Here is a 22,718-nt window from a genome sequence, read left to right on the forward strand (position 1 = left end):
TGAAAGTTTTGTTTTCCCCATGTGTTCAGTTTGGCAGGAGCTAAAATTTCAGTAAAACTCTGAATCCCCAAAACTATCTAGCAATGCAAATGAATGTATCAGCTCAAAAACTGTGGGGAGAGGCCAAGCTGCCATGTGCTGGGTGCTTTCAGCCCATCAGTATCTTTATAATTAACATTTTTGGAATATTGTCTGTCTCCTCTCAAAAGCAGCAGACCTGGAGCTGTAAGAGGCTTGTGTGTGCATGCAAACCTTACACCTCTCTCTGGGTTTAGGGCACAGGGGACAGCTGATTGGGTTGGTTTTTGCAGCCCTAATTCTACAGCCATTTGATGAAAGAGCCCAAGTTTGTGGGGTTTTTTTTTAAATACACACAAATGTTTTTTCTGCTCTGCTGGCTGCGAGAAACAGTTTAGACATGAACATTAAAAGATTTAAAAAACATCCAGTAGAAGAGTCAAATAAATTATTATCTACAGGATTTTTTTTCCACTGGCAGAAATACCATCAAAAACACCCCTAACTACTTTTCAGTTGGTTTTATTCTTCCTTAAAAAAAAAGTTTCCCTGCCAGTCAAGTGCTCTCAAATAAAGACAGTGGTCAATCCCAGGAATTCTGCAAACCAGCCTTAATGACTCTGCAGCAGGCCTAGGGAAGGGATTGGGAGGTTGGTTGGTTTGATTTGGCTTTTGAAAGACTTTTCCACAGTGGAGGTTAAGAAAAATATTCATTTGTCCCAATGCTCTAGAAAATAGGAAATGGCATTTCCCAGGGACAGTGACAACCCAGGTGTTCCATCTCTCCTGAAACTCTTGCAGCTCAGCTGGGAGTGCAGCTTTTCTGGAAAAAAAACAAGGTAAATAAAGCTATTTTTTGCTTTACTAAAGGCACTCAAATTCCAGCACTTCTAGAAAGGTGATTTTGGAAGGAGCTCAGTGTGGTCTGGGAGGAGAGGCCTCATGTTCTGCACATCATGGAATATTTATTCTGATAATAATTGGGAATATCAATGTGAACATCAGAAATAAATTCTCCAAAATGCCAGGAGAGGTTTGCAATGCTTTTCTACAACTGCTACCTCGCCGAAAGGGCACTTCATTGAAAGTAAGTCAAGATGTTAAATTTTGAGATTTACCTGGAAATATCCAAGATTTGTATCTTCCAAAATAGCTCTACCTCTGCCAGCAAAGAGAGATAAACAATGTAAACTTGATCCACATTTTAAACTCACCAGCTGAGAAAGACACAAACTCAAACAGCTGTTTATTACAAAAGATTTTATTGCAGTTATTTACACCCGTTCCTCGTTAAGTGTATAAATGTAAACATTTATTATAGATGTACTTCTCTTATCTTACAGTTCACCCCCTGCTCAGGTTAGATGACGTTTTTTGAAGCATACAGGTGGTGAGGAAAGTTAAGCTATATTCACAGAATATACATCTGCCTGCAGGGAGACTCCTCCAGCCCTACGCCAGTGGGATGGACACCGTCCCGTTGGCTCTGCTCCTGCTCCTCGTGTGCACGCTGGATTCCGTGATGTCCTCGGAGTGATCCTCGCTCTTCTTCTCCTTCAGGCTGTTGATGAACCTCAGGGTGATCTCGTCCCACTCCTCGGGCAGCAGCATGAGCAGGAAGCCCATGCAGATGATGATGGTGGCCCCCAGCCGCACCACGCTGAAGATCATTTTGTGCTTCAACAGGTCCACGGCTGGGAGGAGAGGAAAGAACCACAGGATCAGAACAGCAGCAGGGTGGAGGATGGCACCAGGAGCAGCCTGGCACGTCCCTGGGACCCTTTGTCACACTCTGGGTGTGCCATGGGCCGTGGGGCTCTCAGATCTCCCTGAGCTTTGATCTGACAGTGCAGTGCTGGAGGTGCCACAGCTCCTCTGTCCTCACCACCCTGTGCAGGCTCTGAGGAAGCCTGGAGGGGCTGGATTAAACCTCAAGAGTTCCATGGTGAAGGGGGCTCAGCCTGGAGAAAAGGAGGTTCAGGGGGGACCTTCTTGCTCTCTGCAAGAAAAGGGTGCAGCCCCAGGTGCTGTGGCATTCACATTCTCTGGGGAAAAATCCCCTTCACCCAGGATTTTTCTCCTGGGAAGCTGAGAAGCCTCAAAGAAAAAAGAAAACAATAATTATCTCATTTGCTTCTCCTGTGTTTTGCTCATGTGGAATGTGTTTGGAGATTGTTTACCCACAGGTGGTTGTTTCATGAGTTTCTAGTGTGAGTGTTTTGACTCTTTGGCCAATAGGTGCCAAGCTGTGTCATGACTCTGAAGAGAGTCACAAATTTTCATTATCTTTTTAGCATTCTGTAAGTATCCTTTCTGTATTCATTAGTATAGTTTAGTTCAGTATTCTTTAATATAATATAGTATCTTAAAATAATAAATGAGCCTTCTGAGAACATGGGGTCAGATTCATCATTCATCTGGGGGGAAATCCAAATACAATAAGGTGGGGCTCAGACTTTGCTCCCAGGGAACAAGGGACAGGAGAAAGGGAAAAGACCCCAAGCTGGGACAGATTGGATATTCAGAAAAAATTCTTTGAAAGACTGGCAAGGCACAGGCACAGGCTGCCCAGGGCAGTGGTGGAGCCACCATCCCTCAAAGTGTCCAAAAAATGAGTGGACATGGCACTTCATGGTTTAGTGAGCACAGGGATATTTGGTTGAAGGTTGAACTTGATCATCTTGGAGGTCTTTTCCAGCCTTAATGACCCTGTGATTCTGTGATTTCTGAGACAGAAGGCACTTTATGGTAACTCTTTATCCTCAACAGGCTGCATCAGCAGAGAGCACAGGAACCAGGGATGGGGAGAGAGCAGCACATGGGCCAGAGAGCTCCAGGTGCCTCCAGGCCCATCCTCCCAGCTCCACAGCAGCCCCCACAGCCCACCTGAGCCTCAGGCAGCCTCCCACAGGCACGGCTTCACAGCCACATTCCCCCAAACCAGATCTTTTCTGAGCGACGAGGCTGAGACTGAAGAGCAGAGAGCTGTTCAAGAGCAGAGGTTTTTCAAGGCAGGACTGTGGACTAAATTTCCACCCAACAAATTATTTAAGCAATAAACTGCTTTCTGAGTTCCCCTGGGCTCATTTTGGCAGCAGCAGCAGCTGTGGCACTGGTACCTGCATTTCCAGGGACGCTGAGCACGGTGCCGATGGAGATCAGGATGGGGTAGGTCAGCACCACCCCAACGTTAACCAGGATGTTGAAAGCTAGGGAAAAACAGAGAAAATAACCCATGAAAATGGGGAAAACACCAGAGTGAGCCATTTCTCCTCCACCTAGATTCTCCAGATACAATATGTGATATGAAGTATCCACACCACAACGAGGGAGTTGTCACAAAGTGATTGATTTTGTTTTTCTCTATGTGAGTGTGAAATTATAGGAAATTCTTCACAGGGGAAAAGGGAGGGCTGAATGGCCTTTCACAAACCATAATACTGAGGTTATCATATTTCATGGCTTTGCACAGGCTTTAATCAGGTACAAAAAACCTGGTCTTTTGTTGTTTTGGGGGTTTTTTTTGTTACACAACATCACTCCCAGAGAGCTCCAATTTCTTTGAAAGATTAAGAAATACCTTAAAGATTGCTTAAGTTAAACTTTTCCTTCAAAGATTAAAAACAAACTTAAGTTTTTGATCATCCACTACTCAGTCCTGCTGCTGAGTCCCCTGCATGAGGTTGGGTTTCTACACTTGGGTGATAAATTATCCCTAATTTTGGTCCCCCAGGAGCTCACAGGGCAGCTGCAGCTGTGGTTGGAGCAGCTCAAGGAGCTCCCAGCAGCTCAGCCTGGCCACAGCTCAGGATGGGATTGGCAATGACATTCTCTTTGCTTCCATTTAATAAACACTAGTGAGACAAAAACCTCTTCAATTATGGAATAAAAGAGACTTTACCAAAGGAAAGGAGGTTGTTATATGTGGAAATTAAAATGCCCTGGGGCTGAATCTAACAGATATTTTGCTGGCAATTCTGGCTCAGAAAGAGGGAGCCTTATGTGAGCCCTGCCCAGAGCCTGCAGCACCCCCAGAAAGGTGCCCAGCACTGGGGGTGCTCCTGTCAGGGCACAAACATCCCCCAGGGGCTGCCTGGGAACATGCAGCCCCTTGAAATGGGATTTACAGCAGTCAAACTGTGCCAGAGACAGAGGCATTGGTGTGGAACTATGGTAGGGATGAAAAAAATGGGCAATTAGTAGTGCTGCTTCATGTTTACTCCCTGCTATTACTGTTAATTATTAATTATTATTAATTATAACTATGCTTACCTATCAATTATTAACTGTATCTCAATTAATAGCAATGTTTCATGAAGTGTAATGAAAAATATGAATCATTTCTAAGGAGCACCAGTTTGCATGGGGACCAGAATTAATCTGTGAGAGAGCTTTGCTACTTAAGGGGACAGGGGGAAAGTTGTGCCCAAGGCCAATTTTATAAAGGGTTGGAGGGGTGAAGAGCTAGAAAAATAAATAAATAAATAAATTGTTTTCTCACTTACCTAACCAGAGGCCAGCTACTCCACACAGGTAACCCCATGGCACAGCAGAGAAGGGGTACCAGTACTCCACTTTTGTGAAGTAGAGGATGATGGGGGTGATGGAGATGAAGATGAAGTTGAAGAAGCCCAGGGTGGACACGAAATGAGCTGCTTCCCCAAAGTTTGCACTCCCAAGAAACATTTTGAACAAAACCTACAGAGGAGAGGAGAGGAGAGGAGAGAGGAGGGGTTTAGATTCCATGGCTGTCATGGAAGCACTCCATTCCCTTGGGGAGAGTGCAGCAAGGGCCAACTTGCCACAGCCCAGCCCTTTTCCCTCACAAGAGTCTTGCAAGGGGATCTTTTGTGGGATTTCTGCCCTTTCCTGGGTTTTAGCTCCATGTCTTTGCCACGGGGATGGCTGAGTCTGTGTAACAAAGCTTTACACAAAATGCCACCAGGAGCAAGTGTAGAAGAACCCAGGAAAAACCAAGAATTAACCAAGGACTCAAGGACACACCATTCATGCAGTAATTGTAGAGGATTTGGGCTGTGTGTGGCAATGCTGGGGTTTGGGAAGAGGCTCCAGTGACTTCCACAGCATGACCCTGCTGTGAGAGGAAAACCAGCCTGGAAGGGCTCACTCTGTGAGAACCTGTCCTCTATGAGCTTCAATTCATGGACTTTGAGTGACTTTTGAAAGGCCACAACAAATTTTTGAGTGACATGAGCAAAGTCTAAAGCTGCAAGGGCAGCTTCTGATCCCACCACAATCCATTCCAAACTCGACACACGCAGCTGAAAACAAACACAGCCATGCTCAGCCCAACCTGCTCCTGAGACAGAATCCCTGCCTTTCCCAGCCCTCAGCCTCCAGAGCAGCCACTTCTTGCAAGCAGAAGGGTCCCCTATGAACGGCCTGTGCCAGGCTCACACCAGGGCTCTGAGCCCAGCCTGTGCCAGGGGGCTGCAGGGCAGACCTGGGATGAGGATGAGTTGTGCACCCTGGCTCTCCTCCCTGCTGCACATGGAGAGCCCCCTTGAAAAGTGTTGATAAACTCTTGTTGCCATGATTTAAAAATGATCTTAAACTCCTCCTGGCGTGGCAGTGGAGATTTCATTAAAGGCTCATCAAGAAAAGCCATTCTGGGTAATTGGCAGATGACAACTAATTACCCTGACGGCAGATTTCCTCACATTGTCACAACGCAGGAGCGAGGAACACAACAAAACATTTATTTTACAGCCACTCTCTTTGTATTTGTGTCTTTTTAATGTGAATGAATTTAGGAGTGCCAACAAACAGTTGTGACCTACCTTATACAGTGCAGAGGTGGAGGCTGATCCCACAGCGTAGGCCACCCCGATAATTGAATCACCCTGGAAACCATCTGCATATGCCATCATCACAATTCCTGTGATTGCCATTATTGCTGCCACTATCTGCACAGACAAAGCAAAGCAGTGTCAAGCTGAGATCATCACTGGGAGGGGCTTCTCAAGAGCGTCATCACCCACTTGCTCTGACTTGGAGCTTTCTTGTTTTCCCTTAAATAGGAAAGATCGTGGGAGAGATGTAAAGCAAAATGAAAGTGTGTGCACTGACAGGGATGTGGATCTACAGCACTGGGGCCTACTGACAGAACATCCATCATTATGGATTTTGTCAGCTACACGTCCACATTGGAGAGGCAACTGCAAGATCAAGAAATTTTAAGGTATCATGCTCTACTGTAGAACAAAAGAAATATTTAGCAAAGCCACCAATTTGACTTGAAATGCAAACATTAGGTGGCCAAACAGCCTGGAAATTAGTCTAGAGGAATGAGCCCTGTATTTTGGAATACCAGGATACCACAGGGAGCTCTTCCAGCTGTTTTGGCTGTGCCCTAACAGCTTTTTTTGGACAGACACGACCAAATTTCTTCATGAAGCTTTACATCTGTGCTTAGGTTTTTGGCCTCATTTGAAAATCCCAGAGAGAGCATTTAAGGAGCTTCAAAGAAAAAGAACAGGAATCATTAACTACACCACATCTGAAATCCTGACTCCAAGAACCTTAAGGAAGTGGAAGGGAGCCCAGAGTGTTTCATTCTTTAAAAAACTCCCCCTCTGCACCTAATTGCCCTCAGCAGGTAAATGTGGGGTGTGAATTTCAAAGGCACTGAATACCCAATTTCCACTGAGTGTTTCCTGAGCCAGTGCACATCTCCTGAGCCAACACCAATGTGATATGGGCACTTTGCCTCTTGAAAACCTCAATGAACTTCATCTAAGAAACATTTAGTCCTGGATAAAACTAAGCTTCAGCTCACAGACTTCAAAGACTCCATCTCGATCCAAACATGTGCCCTCATGTAAAACAGCCTTTCAGAGCTCACAGTTTTGCCAAGAGTCCCAGAAAATCACTGACACTCACCCCAGGCAGATGTGAGCCAGACTGAGGCAACAAGCACAAAAAATCCCACAAAATAACTTCAGCAGAGCCAGTCAGCAGAGCAAAACCATGTTTCAAGGGACACACAGGACAGGGACACACAGCTGACTCAGGTGAAGCTGTTCCCACACAGGGGACAATGGGGAACCCAGAATCACCTCCCAGGGCAGGGGCAATCTGTGAGGCTCCAGGTAAAAATGTCAGTGCTCCTAAATCCCATAGACATCCAGGCCAACATCTTCCCAGGAAAACTCATCTCCTGGCTGCAGCTGTGACTCCTTGCCCCTCACCATCAGCCCTATTTCACCAGTCCTTGAGGCACACAGGTGCCCCCTCACATGGCAGTGGCTGTGCCAAAGCCACAAACCCCACTGCAAGTCCGTGTCCCACCTTACTTCCATGTAAAACACCCCAACTCCAGGACACAGGTCAGGAAAACCTGAGGGTACCACTGATACTCCAAATTCACCATGAAATGAAGCTGAAATCCAGATTCCCCAGTGCTGTGGTGCCTTAGGTTCGAAATGGGGGCATTCTACAGTCATCTGTCAGAGCTGGGGCAGTTATCCTCTGTTCATGGGGCAGTTTTTCCTTTATCTCTCCCACAGCCAATCCTCCCTGCAGGAGATCTCTGCTGTCCATGGCCACTGAGTGTCCCTGCAGGGCTGATCCAATCCCAGCATCCCATGGGGAGATGCTGCATTGCCCAGGGGAGGAGCCAAGCATTCCTACCTGGATCCAATCTGAGCTTTGGGACAGCCCAGCAGCCTTTGCCCAGTGCATTGCCAGAGGAGCAGCTTCTGCTGCCCTGCATGGCCAGAGGGAGCCCAGGCCCATCTGCAGCAGCCCTGGAGCTGCAGAGGAAAACTCCCCCCTTGTGCAGGATCCCTGCCCCAGCAGAGCCACAGCTGGCACTGCAGGAGGGCTGAGCCCCCATGGGATGGGGCTGTGCCACCCCCTGACACACAGGGGACAGGGCATGCTCTGATTCTGCAACAGTTTTTTGGGTTTTTTGTACAATTAGATTTGGGGTTTTTTTTGGTGTTTGTTTTTTTTTTTTTTCGTTTTCCTAATAAAGAACTGTTATTCCTATTCCCATATCTTTGCCTGAGAGCCTTTTAATTTCAAAATCATAGTAATTTGGAGGGAGGGGGTTTACATTTTCCATTTCAGGGGAGGCTCCTGCCTTCCTTAAGCAGACACCTTTCTGTTCAAACCAAGACCCGTGGGCTGGAGTCCCCCCAGTCTCCCAGTGGTGTGATGAGATCTGGCTGGGCTTTAGCAAGAGGGCACCAGGAGGTTTCCCCCTTTTCCTCCCCAGGATAACACATTCCAGCAGTGGGGCCATCCTGGGAGACACCACAGAGGTCCCAGCCTGGAAGCAAAGCCCAGGGACAGCCAGGATTCCTCAGATATCCAGGGCCTCTCCTCTGGGAGTGCAGAACCCCCCTGCCCTGCCTGGCTGCCCTTCACATCCTGCCCTGCACAGAAATTCAGGATTTCAGCTGCCAGCTGGAGGATTTCCAGCAATGTGTCAGTCTCAGAAGGCAAAACAGAAGAGTCCAGAATGCAGTGGATGCCCTCCTTCCAAGGGCAAGGATGGAGATTTAACTCTTGGTGCCCCCACTGCTCAGCCCTTTCCTTGTGTCAGTGAAAATGAGTAGATCCATCATCCCCTTTCTTCCTATCATGAAAAACTCACTCCCAGTCTGTCTAAACCAAATTTAGAGAGCCAGATCCCTAATTTAATCAATTATTTATAAAGCCAAGCACTTTTTTCCCCCCTGAAACAACTGAAATGATGGACACATGTGGAGCATCAACACCTCCTGAGACTGAAAACAGCAAAAACATTATTTAAATTTCATGCTCAAGGCTCCTCCTGCATATTCCATACCAGGGCATCAGCACAGCTGACCTGTGCCTGCCTCAGGCTTTAGGCTTTAGAAACCTGAGCTCACATCTGCAGGCTGCTCTGCAAGGTCACAGGGAAGCAAAGGTGGCTGTCAGCTCATTAAATGAGGCTTTTAATTAATAGAAGAGTGTAGTAACTTTCTTTTGGAGCCTCCTAGGTAAGGAATGAAATTAGCTTGCCTCATTTTTTTTCCTTTTTTTTTCTGAAAGAGAGCAAGACCAACCAACAGTTTATCAGAAACATTTGTTTTTTTCCTATGTGGAGCACAGCAGAAAATGATGTGTAAAGAATCACAGAATGGTTTGGGTTGGAAGAGAACTTAAAAGATCATCCAGATCCAACACCCTGCCATGGCAGGGACACCTTCCACTAGGCCAGGTTGCTCCAAGCCCCTCCAACCTGAACACCTTCAAGGATGGGGAAGAAACCTCTCTCCAGGCTGAAGTCAACATTTTCAGGGGAGAAAATGTCCCCAGACTACTCTGCACCTACCTAAAAACATGGATTCAACTCCACACTGAAGCCCAACCAAGGGCTTAAACATGCAAACATATAAGCATGTGTCTAAAACTAAGCAGCAAAAGCCAGCAGAACTACTCAAATATGTAAAGTTTTTAAAACATTTGTGCTTGCTTTAAGCCAAAGCTGTCTGGACCTCCCAAAGTGTAACATGGATGTGTTATCAATTTGAGAGAGAGATGTTCAGAAGTGTCCAAGCAAAGGCCAGGGTGCAGGCAGGGGTGGTTTTGTGTGTCCTTGCCCTGGGCAGGAGGTACTTCAAGGTACCTGAGCTCTACCTGCACTACTTTATAGATAAATAGAACCAGAGAATTGTTAAGGATGGAAAAGACCTCACTGGGTCCAGCCCTTCACCTCACACTGCCAGATCCACCCTAAACTGTATCCCAAAGCACCACATCTACACATTTCCTGAACACTTCCAGGAATGGTGACTCCACCACTCCCCTGGGCAGCCTGTTCACCTCCTGACCACCCTTTCTGTAAAGAAATCTTTCCTAATACCCAACCCAAACCTCCCTGGTGCTTTTCTCTCTCGGGTGGGTGCTACAGCTTCACCACTGATGGCACGAGGCTCTCCCTGCAGAGCACACAGCTCTGGTGCCTCAAACACAGCCACAGCAGCTGAAACTTCTGTGTGCAGCCTTTTGCAGGGCCCCCACGGGTGGGACTGTGCCATTCCACAGGGTGGGCAGCAAGACACGTTTGTCTTTAGATGTGGGATCTAAAAATCCAGCCCTGCAGCCTGGCTGGCAGCTGCTTTCAGGTGTGCAGGGAGGGTGCCAGGGGATCACAGGGATGTCAGGCAGGTCCCACATGCCCGTGGGCATCCGTGGCCAGTTTGGGGAATGCTGCAGCCACACTGGGCTGACAGGGAGCTGGGAATTCACTGCAGAGCCACTGCTGTCCCAAGCACTTGGAACACAAACCCTGTGAGTGAGGAAGCCCTGAGGGAGCTGGGGGTGCTCAGCCTGGAGAAAAGGAGACTCAGGGCTGCCCCCATCACTCTCACAGCTCCTGAAAGGTGCCTGTGCTCAGCTGGGGCTGGGCTCTTTCTCCAGCAGCACTGACACAACCAGAGCACACAGCCTCAAGCTGCACCAAGGGAAATACAGGTTGGATATCAGGGAAAAGTCTTTTCCAGCAAGGGTGAGAAAGTTCTGGAATGGCTGCCCGGGGAGGTGGTGGAGTCCCCATCCCTGGGTGTGTTTAACAAAGCCTGGATGTGGCACTGGGTGCCAGGGGTGAGTTGAGCTGTTGGGGCTGCGTTGGACTCCACGATCCTTAAGGTCTCTTCCAACCCAGTGATTCTCTGAATTCTGTGAATTTTGTGAATTCTGTGAACTCTGAATCCCCACCTCAATGTCACCCAGATGTGCCCAATGGCTCTGGAGCTGAGCTGAGCTGAGCTCCTTGGAAAAGCTGGCTGAGCTCCTGGGTGCAGATTTTTTCCATAAAAACATGGCTCAAGGTATAGGATTAGACCTCCATTTCTTTTCATGTCCTCACTGCCCAAATAACCCAATTCCTGCTGCTCTCCTGAGGCATTCAGGCACAAAAAGCTGGGTCTGTGCTGCTCTGCTGTACTTTAGCTCTCCAACACTGGAGAATGTGTTATTAACATAATTAAGTGTTATTCTGTCAGGAGAGCTGCTGGAAAACACTGTGAATTACCTCTCCAGCAATGGGCATCCAGGCTCTGCCAGTGAGCAGCAAAATCCAGTTTACGTGCAGGATTTGCTGCTCAGTTTTCCCTCCAGGTTTTTTCTCTGTGAACCCCATGGTGTTTACAGAATTCATACTAATGCATATTCATAGCAACCTTTCTTTAGTCACTGAAAAATAAATAATAACTGAAAACAGCTTTTATTTCTAGGTTTCTTAAACAGAGCAGGCTAGGAGAACACAAGAGCTATGCTTGCTCTGCCAGAAAGATGCTGCTTTGAGATGAAAATTAACTTAAAGGGTACAAAATGTTCAACTTCTTCAGATGATCAAGGGGTGGAGTGAGGTAGTTATTGTTGCTGTTATTTCTGTAGAGAACTGAGGGGTTTACACCCTGTTTATTCTTTGAGTCAGGCTGAGGGAGGGTCACATTCACCTGATCTTTCTGTATTTTCAGCTGTGTAGGAAATAGATCTCCAGGTAGTCTGGCTTTACCTTCAAGCACTGGCTCACCTCCTCAGCCTGGCAAGCACAGTGCTCTGCTCAGTGTCCTGGTGGCTGCTCCAAAAGCCAGATGAGATACCTGTACAACAGGATGTCTTTTGCTTTCATTTCTGAACCTATCACACTATTAACCAAAAAAAAAAAAAAAAACCAAACCAAAACAAACAAAAAAAAAAACAAACAAAAGAAGAAAGAAAAAAAAGAAAAAGCTGCTGTGCCCATTTTCAAAAACCAAACTGACTTGGATGAGTGTCCTGATCCACCACGCTTTCCATGGAACTTAAATCCAGCTGCTGCTGGTCCCTTCTGGTCACAGCCACCACACCTGGCCCCAACCAGTGCCTAATGAAGTTCAAGGTTTTCAATAATTAAGTCAGGACTGTGCCCAAAACGACCTTGAGCCATTTCAGAGGGGAATCTGCATCAATGAACTGGCAGAAATCCTCACTACTCCTCATCCAAGGTGTGAAGCCAACAGTTTAAATTGCTGCATGTGGCAGATGTGTGCATGGAAAATTACACAAGTTTGCTCTCCCCAGATCCAGGGGCACAACATTTTGTTCAAGTTCTGTTTTAAATTTTTGCAGGGTCCATTTTACTGCCAGTGAGTTTTTAAACACTTCAGTGCAAAATGCACCTCCACAGAAGAGATCTGTGTTAATTTTAAAGCAATTTTGACACATGCACATGTAAATTTGTGTGTAAAAAGTGACAGGGTAGCACAAGAAATATACATCACACATTACAAACATCTGTCTATCCAAACAAGGAATAAAACTGCTTTGGTTAGAACCTAAGCATTCACCACTAAGTTTAAAATAAAATTAACAAAATTTCAGCTCAATATGCCAAGACAGAATATGTCACATACACATTTTATGAAAAATCCTTTCATTAGGATTTTTTCTCCTGAGAAGCTGAGAAGCCTTAGAGGAAAAGAAAAACAATAATTATCTGCTGCTGTGGAATGCAACAGGTGCATCTTTGATTGGTCCATGTTGGTTGTTTCTAATTAATGGCCAATCACAGTCAGCTGGCTTGGACTCTCTGAGAGTCACAAGTTATCATTCCATTGTTTTCCTTTCGAGCCTTCTGATGAAATCCTTTCCTCTATTCTTTTAGTATAGTTTTAATATAATATATATATCATAAAATAATAAATCAACCTTCTGAAACAAAGAGTCAAGATTCTTGTCTCTTTCCCTTGTCCTGAGACCCCTGTGAACACCACCACAAGAACAGGTTTCTATGAAAATGGAAGTTCTTCTATTGTAAGTCATCACGTTACACTTGGCTGTAATAGCTCCTTGAAATTCCCCCACTGAACTCCCTCTGAAGTTCTGAGGTCTCTAACTGATCTCTAACAAAACTCAGTGAGAAAGGCTTTCATGGTGCCCCAGTGCAGTGGCAGCACCGTGGCTGATGGGTTAAAGTGCAATTATGAAAACACGAGAGAGTGGAAAAGGAGGCGCATTCATACCCTTGCTCCCATGAACCTGTCTTTGAGCACAATCCAAGAAAGCAAGAAGACAAAAGCTTTGTTACAACAGAACAGGGCAGAGACGTCTGTGGCTGTGAGCTTCTTTAAAGCCAGTAAATACAGGTAGTTAGTCAAAGTCCACAGAATAGAAAAGGGAGCAGTCCTTTTAAGAAAGAGTTTCAGCGTCAGACCATCTTCACCAAAAATCCGACTGCATTCCCTACGGAAAGAAAAGAGTTTCAGTCTCAGCCAGGGTTTTCCTTAGCATTCACTGCAGCACAGCAAACATTCATTAGGCTTTTATCCTGCTTTTCCTAACTACCCCACACGCCCAGGAGAATCCATTATTGAATTCACACAGGGAAAACAAGGCGCAATCTTCTTAAAGCAGCAATTTTGGAAGAAGAAAAGATGCGACTTACCTGGAATAATCACACTCTGTGCAACAATAATCCAGGGACTCACACACAGAAATGAAGGTTATCTATAATGCTCTGACAGCTCCCAGACTATGCCTTCAAGGCCATGAGCACAGGGATTAGAATCACCATTTTTTCTCTGCAGCTTGCCAATTTTCTTCTTTTCTTGCATTGCTCCAAGCCCTGTTTTCATTCTTGCTGAAACATATTTTTATGTATGGCCAAGGAAGCTTTAAGAATTGCCTAAAGATACTCAAAGAGACTGCCAGACACAGAGTGGTGGGGAAGGGAGCCACCAGGCAGTGGGAGTGAGCCAGGCACACAGGAGTGTGAGAGAAGGAAGGGAAAGGGAGGGGAAGGTATTTAACAGCTTCGTTTTATTGTACAGTGAAAAGCTGTGTTTTCTAGGAGACACCTCCTTGAGAATTAAATTGCAAACAGAACCCCCAGATTCCCAAACACTGTGTCCCACACAGCTCCAGTGAGCTCCTTGCTTCTTGGGATTTCAGGAATCCCAAAGTGGGAAGGATGTTTTTCAGTAACTCCACTGTCTGCACTCTTGGTTGAAGGCATTCCTGAAGATATTCCCAGTGTGTTCACTTCTTGGCATGGCAGGCACCCTGGCACTGCTTAAAACATGGGAGGTCCCACAAGTGACCCCAAAAAGCAGTGGGGTGAACCAAGGCACCCTCAACCTGCAGCACATCCTTCCAAGGAAAGGGACATGGAGGGAATAATCCCAATGCCCTCAGGCTCCAAAGTGCTCTGTGTCTGGAAGATTGCTAAAACACTCATTATGCAGAACTAATTAGCAACTTCAAAGATTGAGCTGCAATGTGATGGCAAAAATGTTTGTTATTTGGGGGTGGTGGGGGTGGTCTGATAACTATCCTGATTTGGAAGACAAAATTGTTTTCAGGGCCCCTTAAACATTTTTACTATTTCTTGGGAATTTTGTTGTTAAAGACATTGCAGTTTTTTTTCCTCTTAAGATTGGAAACTATCACTTTCATTTTGAGGAAATCAGAATAATAACATCTATGTAATAACTGAGATCAGCTACATCTTAACTTTAATGGTTTTATGGTTCAGCTTAATAACCACTCATTTCTTGATACCACTAAGGCAGCCTGGTGTACAAAGCAATCATTTCTGATAAAAATAAATTCCATTCTCAATCTCTGTGTACTTAGGCTGGTGGATCTGCTAATTATCTGCTTCACTCTAGTTGACCTCAACACTCTCAGGAGTCCTGTTCACCAAAGATCAGGATAAAAATGTTTAAAATACAAAAAAGAGCAGCTACTGGCGTGCATCATTTATCTGAGATGGAAAGCAAACACTCAGTGAAGCAAATAAATGAATGCCTAACTTTGCAGGCTTTTGTAACTCTGATTTCAACAGGAGTTAGAGGTGACAGTTTTTCTCCCTGTGGGAGAAGGGACTCACTGGCAGCACGTCAGTGTTCCTTGGCATGCAGATATAGCAGATTACCTTTATTTTATACAAATATATATAAATCAATATAATATATATATAATCAATAGAACATATAAAATCTATAAAATACATAATATAGTAACATATTATACTAAAATATAATATATTAAAATATAACATATTATACTATTTATTATTATTATTATTATTATTATTATTATTATTATTATTATTATTATTATTATATGGCTATATATAAAAATTATATATATAAATTATTTTATATATATAATTATATGGGCTATTTAATCAGGTGAAAGGGCCTCCATCACACACAGCAGTGACCAGACAAAACAGGGGCTGGAGGTTCCTCAACTCTCAGTGAAGAACATACAGCAAAGTCTCTGACAGGGTCAGGCTGAGTGAGGCAGAAACTTGATGAATTCACCCCTGTGCCTAGGAGAGCTCCATGAATAATGCTCAGTCAGTGAGGAGATTGGGAGAATACTTTATTTTCCCAGTCAGATTGCCTGAGGCTTTCTGAGGGCTGGTGGCTCAGTGGTTAACTCAGCCTTTTTGACATGCAACTAAAATTAAACTTGCAGGAGTTTTCAGACATGACAGTGATTAAAACCCTGGGCTTAGGAGAGGGGGCTCCCTGGAACCCTCCCCACACAAATAATGCTGCAGGCTGCTGCCTTAGAGGCACAGACACATCTAGGGAGAGCTGACCCTGAAACTACGACACAAACTATTTCCAAATGCACAAGAAGTCTATTTAAAACCTGCCCTCTAACACAAATAACTCTCTTTCCTTGCAGGTAGTCCTCAGCTCTGGGCAGTGTGCCATGCTCTCAGGAATTACAGCACCTCAGGGCAGTCGTGCAGCTTTGCCTCTGGCACCCACTGAACAGCTCTGTGCCCTCTCAGTTATTCTGCTGCCAGGCCCTGCACAGGAATGGGTTTGTTCCCTCCTCTGGAGTGAAATCCAGCAGCTGGTTTTAAGCAGCTCACAGAGGAAAACAGCAAACAGGCAGAGACCTGGGGCACAGGAACAGAGGGAATGAATGCAGTGACATCACCTGGATTAGCACTTGGCAAGGCCACAGTGACATGAGGGCAGCAAATGACACAGCAGCCCCTTCTGGGAGCACAAATTCAGTGCTTCTGCCTAAATGATGGCATCTGCAGCAATAAAATACCTCCCTGCTCCACTGCAGGGGTGTCCTGGACTGCCAAGCAATTTGTATTCTATTTGCCATCTTCTGTTCAGTGGGCTGTTTTCCTTATCTCTTCCACAACCACTCCTCCCTCAGGAGGGGACACCTGCTGATAACAGCCATTGAATGTCACTGCATGGCTGATAAGAGCTACAGCATCCCATTGGGAGATGTGAGCCCAGAGGGAGGAGCCAAGCATTCCTACCTGGATATAATCTGGAGGTTCTGGAACACCAGCATGGCTTTCTCCACTGGATTCCCCACAGGAACAGCAGCTGCCTCTTCCCCTGGATCTTCAGAGGAAGAGACTGCACCCTTTTCTACAGGATCCCTGCTCCAGCAGAGCCACCCCTGACACTGCAGGAGGGCTGAGCCACAATTCCAATGGGACTGCTGCCGACACCCTGACCCACAGGGTGTCAGGTTGGGTTCTGACTCTGTCAGTGTTGGTTTGGTTCACTGCATTGTTCATTTTATATTTTTATTTTCTTCTCTAATAAAGAACTGTTATTCCTGCTCCCATATTTTTTGCCTGAGAGCCCCTTAATTTAAAATTTATAACAATTCGGTGGGAGGGGGTTTACATTTTCCATCTCAGGGGAGGCTCCTGCCTTCCTTAGCAGACTCCTATCTTTCCAAACCAAGACAAGGGGGCAGGCACCAAACTGAGTGTGGTTGAGCTCCCTGGTGAGTTGTGTCCCCAGCACTGGCTGAATCTGAGCTGGCAGAAAGGGCCTGCCCAGCTCAGTTTGTCTGCTGGGGAGCTGCAGCAAAGGGAAAGGGGATCCTGCAGAGCCTGGCTCAGGAATGCTGTGTCCCACAGGAAGGGTCCATGGGGATGGATTGTTCCTGATGTTCCCTCTGAAAAACCTCAGCAGAGCAGCTCTGGGTTTGCTGTTCCACAGGTGGCAGAGGGAGCTGCACTGAGCTGCTGCTGCAGCAGAGGGACAGCACTGTGGGTGACAAACCTGCAGTGACAGTTTCATACACACAAATACCAACCCATGGCTCAGTCTGCACTTCAGGGGATGCTCACTTCTCCTTAGCCAAGAAATCCAACTCTTCCCAGTGTGTTTTGTTCACATTAAACCTGCACATACCAATGCTTCCCCTGGCCAGTGCCTCAGGCTGGCAAGAGCTGCAGCTCCAATCTCAGCTCTCACACCATGGGTGGATCCTGGCAGGAAGCTGCTCAGTGTCACAGTGCTTGTCCTTGAGAAGCCAAGGTGCCAGATGGGGAGGCAAAATGTACTGACGTTGAAAATTTCACCCACCTATTGCACAGCACAACTGCATCAGGCTCCTAAGTCGAGTCTGTGCAGTGTCTTCTGCTGTGGTAAATGCTGGCAGGGTTAAATTTCCTATTTCTGAGCCTCCTGGACTTCAGATCATCTTATCCAGCACTAATGCAAGGAGTTTCAAGCTCTTTATGAGGGACATAGCTTTTATTTACAATACTGAGGGGATACCAAGAGCTGTCTTCTGCCTCAAGACAAACAAGACAGTTCAGATAAATGCAGCAGTGAGTTCATAACCATGAGTTATTTTCTCAGACCACAAGATTGAATCTCTAAGCTAAAGTGTGAAAAGTAGGAAACACACAATTTGTAATCTCAAATATTATAATAATAGAAAGCTACAGTGGTTTGGGTTGGAAGAGACCTTAAAGCCCATCCAGTTCCAACACTGCCATGGGCAGGGACACTTTCCACTATCCCAGGTTTCTCCAAGCCCCATCCAGCCTGGCCTGGAACACTTCAGGGATCCAGGGGCAGCCACAGCTTCTCTGGGCACCCTGTGCCAGGGCCTCACACCCTCAAAGTCAAGAATTTATTTTCAATATTTAATCTAAACCTGCCCTTTCTCAGTCTGAAGCCATTCTCCTTCCATGTCCTTGTCAAAAATCCACCTCTCTTAGGTACTGAGCAGCCTAAACTTTCCAGAAAGCCAATCTAAAGTTGAGGATTGAGACTCCTGTGGTTCCAAGTGGAATTTATTAAAGGAGCAGTGGCTCTCTGCAGCTTTGCCAGCCTGGGGCAGCACTCTGCAAGTCACTTCCAGGATCACTGATCTCTGCCAAGATGTCACAGATATTGTTTGTTCAGATCCACTGGGAATATCTGCTGGACAAAATGCCTGATTGTCTTTAAAGCTCCTGGAGAGTAACTACATCCTCCAGAAACATAGAGATAAATCACCTCTGGTCTCCAAGGAAAGCCTGGAACTGCTGCAAATGGGTTTATTGACAAGAATTAGCTACTGCACAGGAATAAAACAGGCAAATGAAGCAACAAGAAATCTTACAAAATGTAATAAAAAGCCTCACAACAGGAACAATATCAAGAATGCAAATCAAGAAAATACACAAACAATTAATGCAGGTTTGAAAACACCCCTGAACAGGTTGGGTGAAATGACCTCCAAAGATCAAATTCATTCTGTCTACAAGTTAAAACTACATATTTTCAATCCTTTAAATAGATTCAATCCCAAAAAATAGAGAGCTCATCCTGAGGAGATGCTCATCCCTTATCCAATTTGTAAGAGTTTGGACAGTCAAGTTGTAACACAGCACTGACCAAGTAGTTGCTCTCCCTGATGAAATCATTATTTACCAGCTGTTACCTCCTCCTTGGGACACGAGTTCATGACATATCTGGAATAAGAAATATCCCAGAAATATTCTGGGAAGATTCCCATCACCTCTAACACTATTCCTGAGTCCACACACTCACTGCAGAAATTCCTGTGGCATCTAAGACAGTGTCCTCAACTTTAAAAGCTCAATTCTTAACAGCTGGGGAAATATATAAATTATTTAAGCACAGGAATTTTTTATGCATTGCCCAAAAACTTTGCTCTGATAGAGATATAATGAATGAACCAACTGCAGGGGATTTATCTGCAGGGATATTTCTTCTCATCTTCTTCCTTATCTGCTGTGCAATTGTTATTACTTCACCCCACATGCAGAAGCCAAGCTGACACTGTTCATGTTCTCACAAACACTCCAGCAGAAATCTGAATGAAGCATCATTAACAGACAAAGCACCAGGGTTTGCAGAGAAGCACTTAATTAAGTGCAACTGTTCAATTTCAGTCACACTGATTTGACAGAAATGATAATTTAGGGCCAAATTACATCCCAGATCCTGGCAAAAAGCAGCTGAGGGAAGAGTTTGGCCCTGCTGCACTCCAGCCAGACAGTCACAAATGGGATTCCTGTGTGCTCAGGGACAGCAGGAGCCAGGGATGGGCCCCACACTGGGTAATTCCTGCTGGAATTTTGACAATTCTGCTGGAGTCAGGCAGGTTCTTTTCCAAGCAAACCTGCACTGAAAGAACAGAATTGGATCTCAGCCCAGAATGACCTTCCTGGGCAAGGGGTGAATCTCTTCCCTCCCTGGGCAAGGGGTGGTGTCTCTTGGTGAGCTGAGTTTTGTCCTGTCCTTTAAAGCAGCTCCCATGTCACTGTCAGATCAGTGGAATAGCAGAAGTGGAGGAGGAGCTGTGAAATCAATTGCCACAGAATGTGAGGTACCTGCAAGCCCTGCAGACAGATTAGATGTGGTTTTCCTCAGAACTGCCCAAGGTGAAGCTCAGCTGCAGCGCTGGTGGTTGGACTGGATGATTTCTTTGGGTTCCCCCTTAACCTTGTATTTCTCTGACTTCTCAGGGGCTACTGAAAAGGGATTTATACATTTCCAGCAGGAGGAGAGGGCAATTTGCATTCTGCTGTACTTGCTCAGCACGGAGAACAAGCCATGGTCTTCCCCATGGAAATCACCTCCTCACCTCTGAGCATCTTTCTGCCCAGCTAGGAGCTGGTTTGGTTGTACCCAACACTGCTATTCTATCATAAATGGACCAGGACAGATTCATCAATGGCCTGATCCAGGCAAGAACACAAAATATAGAGATATTAGACAACATAACAGCAAGATTATAAGCAGATTATTGACCTTTTCAACTCATTAAAAAAGCCCTTTAACAATCAGGTACCCGTTTATTCAGCACACATCACTCATCTGTCAGCCTCCTGTGAGCTATTTATGAATGAGGTTTTCTGCAGCATGACCTTTATTCTGACACCAGGGGAGGAACTGAGCACAGCAGTGATCTCAGCCCTCAGGAATTAGGTTTTTTAAAGGGATACTGCCACGATAAAGCCTACCTGAATTTTTTGATTGGAGACTGCTTTTCCTGTGCAGTTGCAAGGTGCCCGGAATAATAAATGGGAAAAATCATAATGTTCCAGTTTGTTGAGAACCAAGTCATGAAAAAGGGACAGTCAAAGGTCTCAAAAGTGATTTTGACAAACTGTGTGGTCCCAACCCAGGAGGAAGAGACGGACAAAATGATCAGGAATCTCCAGATTAGCTTGAGAAATGTGGATGTGCAAGACTGGCATCGTGTCTGTCCTTCAGCTTCTTGGCTGCTGCTCTCTGTGTGCGTTTGTGTTCCTTCTTCTCCTGAAAGAGAAAAACAAAAAAGGAAGAATAGAAAAAGAGTTGTACATGTAATGAATGCATTCAAAATAATTCTTGGCAAAACCTCCAATTCTGTCCAAGTCACAAATCATCCCTTGACTTCTCCCTACAACTCCTCTATGTCCCATAAATACTGAAATCCTGCACAAAAGTATTTTAATAATACCAGCTCTGTCACTTCAAGGAGGCAGAACCAAACACAAACACAACAGTGAGGGCTGAGGTAACAGCATTACAAATAAGCTGTTGTCGCTATTTGCTTTATCAGCTCTTCATTCCCTCTGCCAGCAAACCTCCAGAATAAAATGTTACAGAGGCAAATTACTGTGCATGTGTGCAACACAAGAGCTCTCTGAGCCTGCAGGTCTGGAGACAGCACCAAGTTCTTATTTCTCAACACTTTAATTCCACAACCACTTTTATTTACAAGCTGGGGTGGAAAGAAATAGTTTGGCTTTATGTACCCAAGCAGAGAAAGGCTTTTTGCAGTCAGGTTGGTATACTTACATTTCTGAAGTTAACAAAGGAAACTGGACAAAAGTGAAGCTTGGCATGCCTAGAAATAAAGCCTCTGCACATCAACAAGGAGCAACAGGAGAGTTGGCATTTCCCATTTCAGCACAGTGGTTTTGGTTTTTTTCAGGGGTTTTCAGACCTAAGTGCACATTTCCTAACACAAGTGGGGAGAATTTAATCTCACTGACTGGTGCCTTGCTCTCCAGACAGATCTCCCAGAGATGCAACCCATGATCCCTCCTTTGCTCTCCTAGATCCCTGCTGAAAACAAGGAGCACTAACACTGCTGTCCTGGGAGCCCACAGGGCAGCACTGAGCTCCAACCATTCACCCTGTCTGACCTCAGCACAGTCTGGGAGAAGAAACAGGAAAATCTTCTAAAAATCATGGCCTGAAGCTATTCTTAACTACTCCCATCAATTATCAGCCACATTAATACATGAGGTGATGTACAGTAGAAACAATATGATTTTGAGAGAAGTTACAGATGCACTGAGTGAGAGCATACACTGCCCTATAGCCAGCTTTTATGTGACAGAGGTATTCTTTCACAATCAGGCATAATTTCCTTTCATATTATTGGTTTTGCTACATTAGCCATAAAGAAATGTCAAACTGGGGTTCCAAGCTATTACTGTAAACAAACATTACACATAAAAAAAAAAGATTTATCATAGCAGGAAATGCTATTGATTTGCTATTCTTGATTTCGAATCAAGAATTTTCCTAACTAGGACATGGAGCTTTTTGCAGTTGCAATTGTGTGATGTGTTTTTTCCCTAAAAATAATCTGTATTCAGTGGCTCCATTGTTTAGTGGTGAATCAAGAATTTAAATAAAATTACAGGTTTATTAAAAACATGCAGAGGATAATCAGCCACGGGTCTGAAAAGGCAAGCATCCTTTTAGCATTCTCCTTGGCTGCTGAGAGAAAGTAGATATTTTTATGGTACTAATAATGACTGACATCTATTGAAAGGTAAATTACAGTTTATTTGCAAGTTAGAATGGCTTAAAAAGAATATATTATAGTAGCATCAACTTGCAGGTCTTCCTGCCAAGTAAAACTACCATGCAATTAGTCCTTTTCCAGCTACCACTTAAAATAATCACACAATGATAGAAGAATAAAGCACTTTTAGCCATGCTTTTTATTTTCCAATTACACAATAATGATGCAATTGGTGTCATTATGCATGACACCACCATCAGCATTTGATTTGGATGTTACAGTCCCAGGTCTGAGTATCAGGGAAAGGCACAGAAACACACACTTGTTGCAAGACCTACCTTGGATTTAAAGACCTGTGTAAGTTTTAGCCTGAATAAATGCACAGTGGGGAGCTGCTGTAAGTTTTTAATCAGTGGGATTCATCCCTTGTGATGTAGTTAGCAAATAACTGTGTATTCAGGATGAACATGTTGTCCGGGGCCCCTTTATATTTAATGATAATGGAAAGGCATGGTGAGAGGGGAGCTGATTCCATCCTCATATATCTACATCTATCTACATCTAAGCTCACTGGAGGCACTTAACTCTAGACCAGATATTTGCAATTAACTTAAGTGAAATTGTGATTGATTCCCCGTGACAGAGCAGCTTGACAGCTG

At 45.0% G+C, this 22,718-nt stretch overlaps 1 protein-coding gene across 4 annotated transcripts in view; it reads right to left on the reverse strand.

Annotated features, from left to right (window-relative positions):
• Positions 1-1,261: 1,261 nt before the first annotated feature.
• The window catches only part of SLC35F4 (solute carrier family 35 member F4), a 118,585-nt gene continuing 97,128 nt past the window's right edge, over positions 1,262-22,718 (reverse strand). For all 4 annotated transcript variants that reach the window (XM_071426174.1, XM_071426176.1, XM_071426175.1 and 1 more), the window contains 6 exons: positions 20,276-20,573; positions 13,023-13,242; positions 5,820-5,945; positions 4,524-4,716; positions 3,138-3,227; positions 1,262-1,712 (listed from right to left, as the gene is read on the reverse strand). In XM_071426174.1, the coding sequence (XP_071282275.1) occupies positions 1,471-1,712; positions 3,138-3,227; positions 4,524-4,716; positions 5,820-5,945; positions 13,023-13,242; positions 20,276-20,573 (1,169 nt within the window). In that variant the 3' untranslated portion in view covers positions 1,262-1,470. The remainder of the gene's footprint in view (positions 1,713-3,137; positions 3,228-4,523; positions 4,717-5,819; positions 5,946-13,022; positions 13,243-20,275; positions 20,574-22,718) is intronic.

Source organism: Agelaius tricolor, unplaced genomic scaffold, assembly GCF_023055355.1.
Source record: "Agelaius tricolor isolate 1412-34295 unplaced genomic scaffold, bAgeTri1.0.p SCAF_5, whole genome shotgun sequence".
NCBI classification, from domain to species: Eukaryota; Metazoa; Chordata; class Aves; order Passeriformes; family Icteridae; genus Agelaius; species Agelaius tricolor.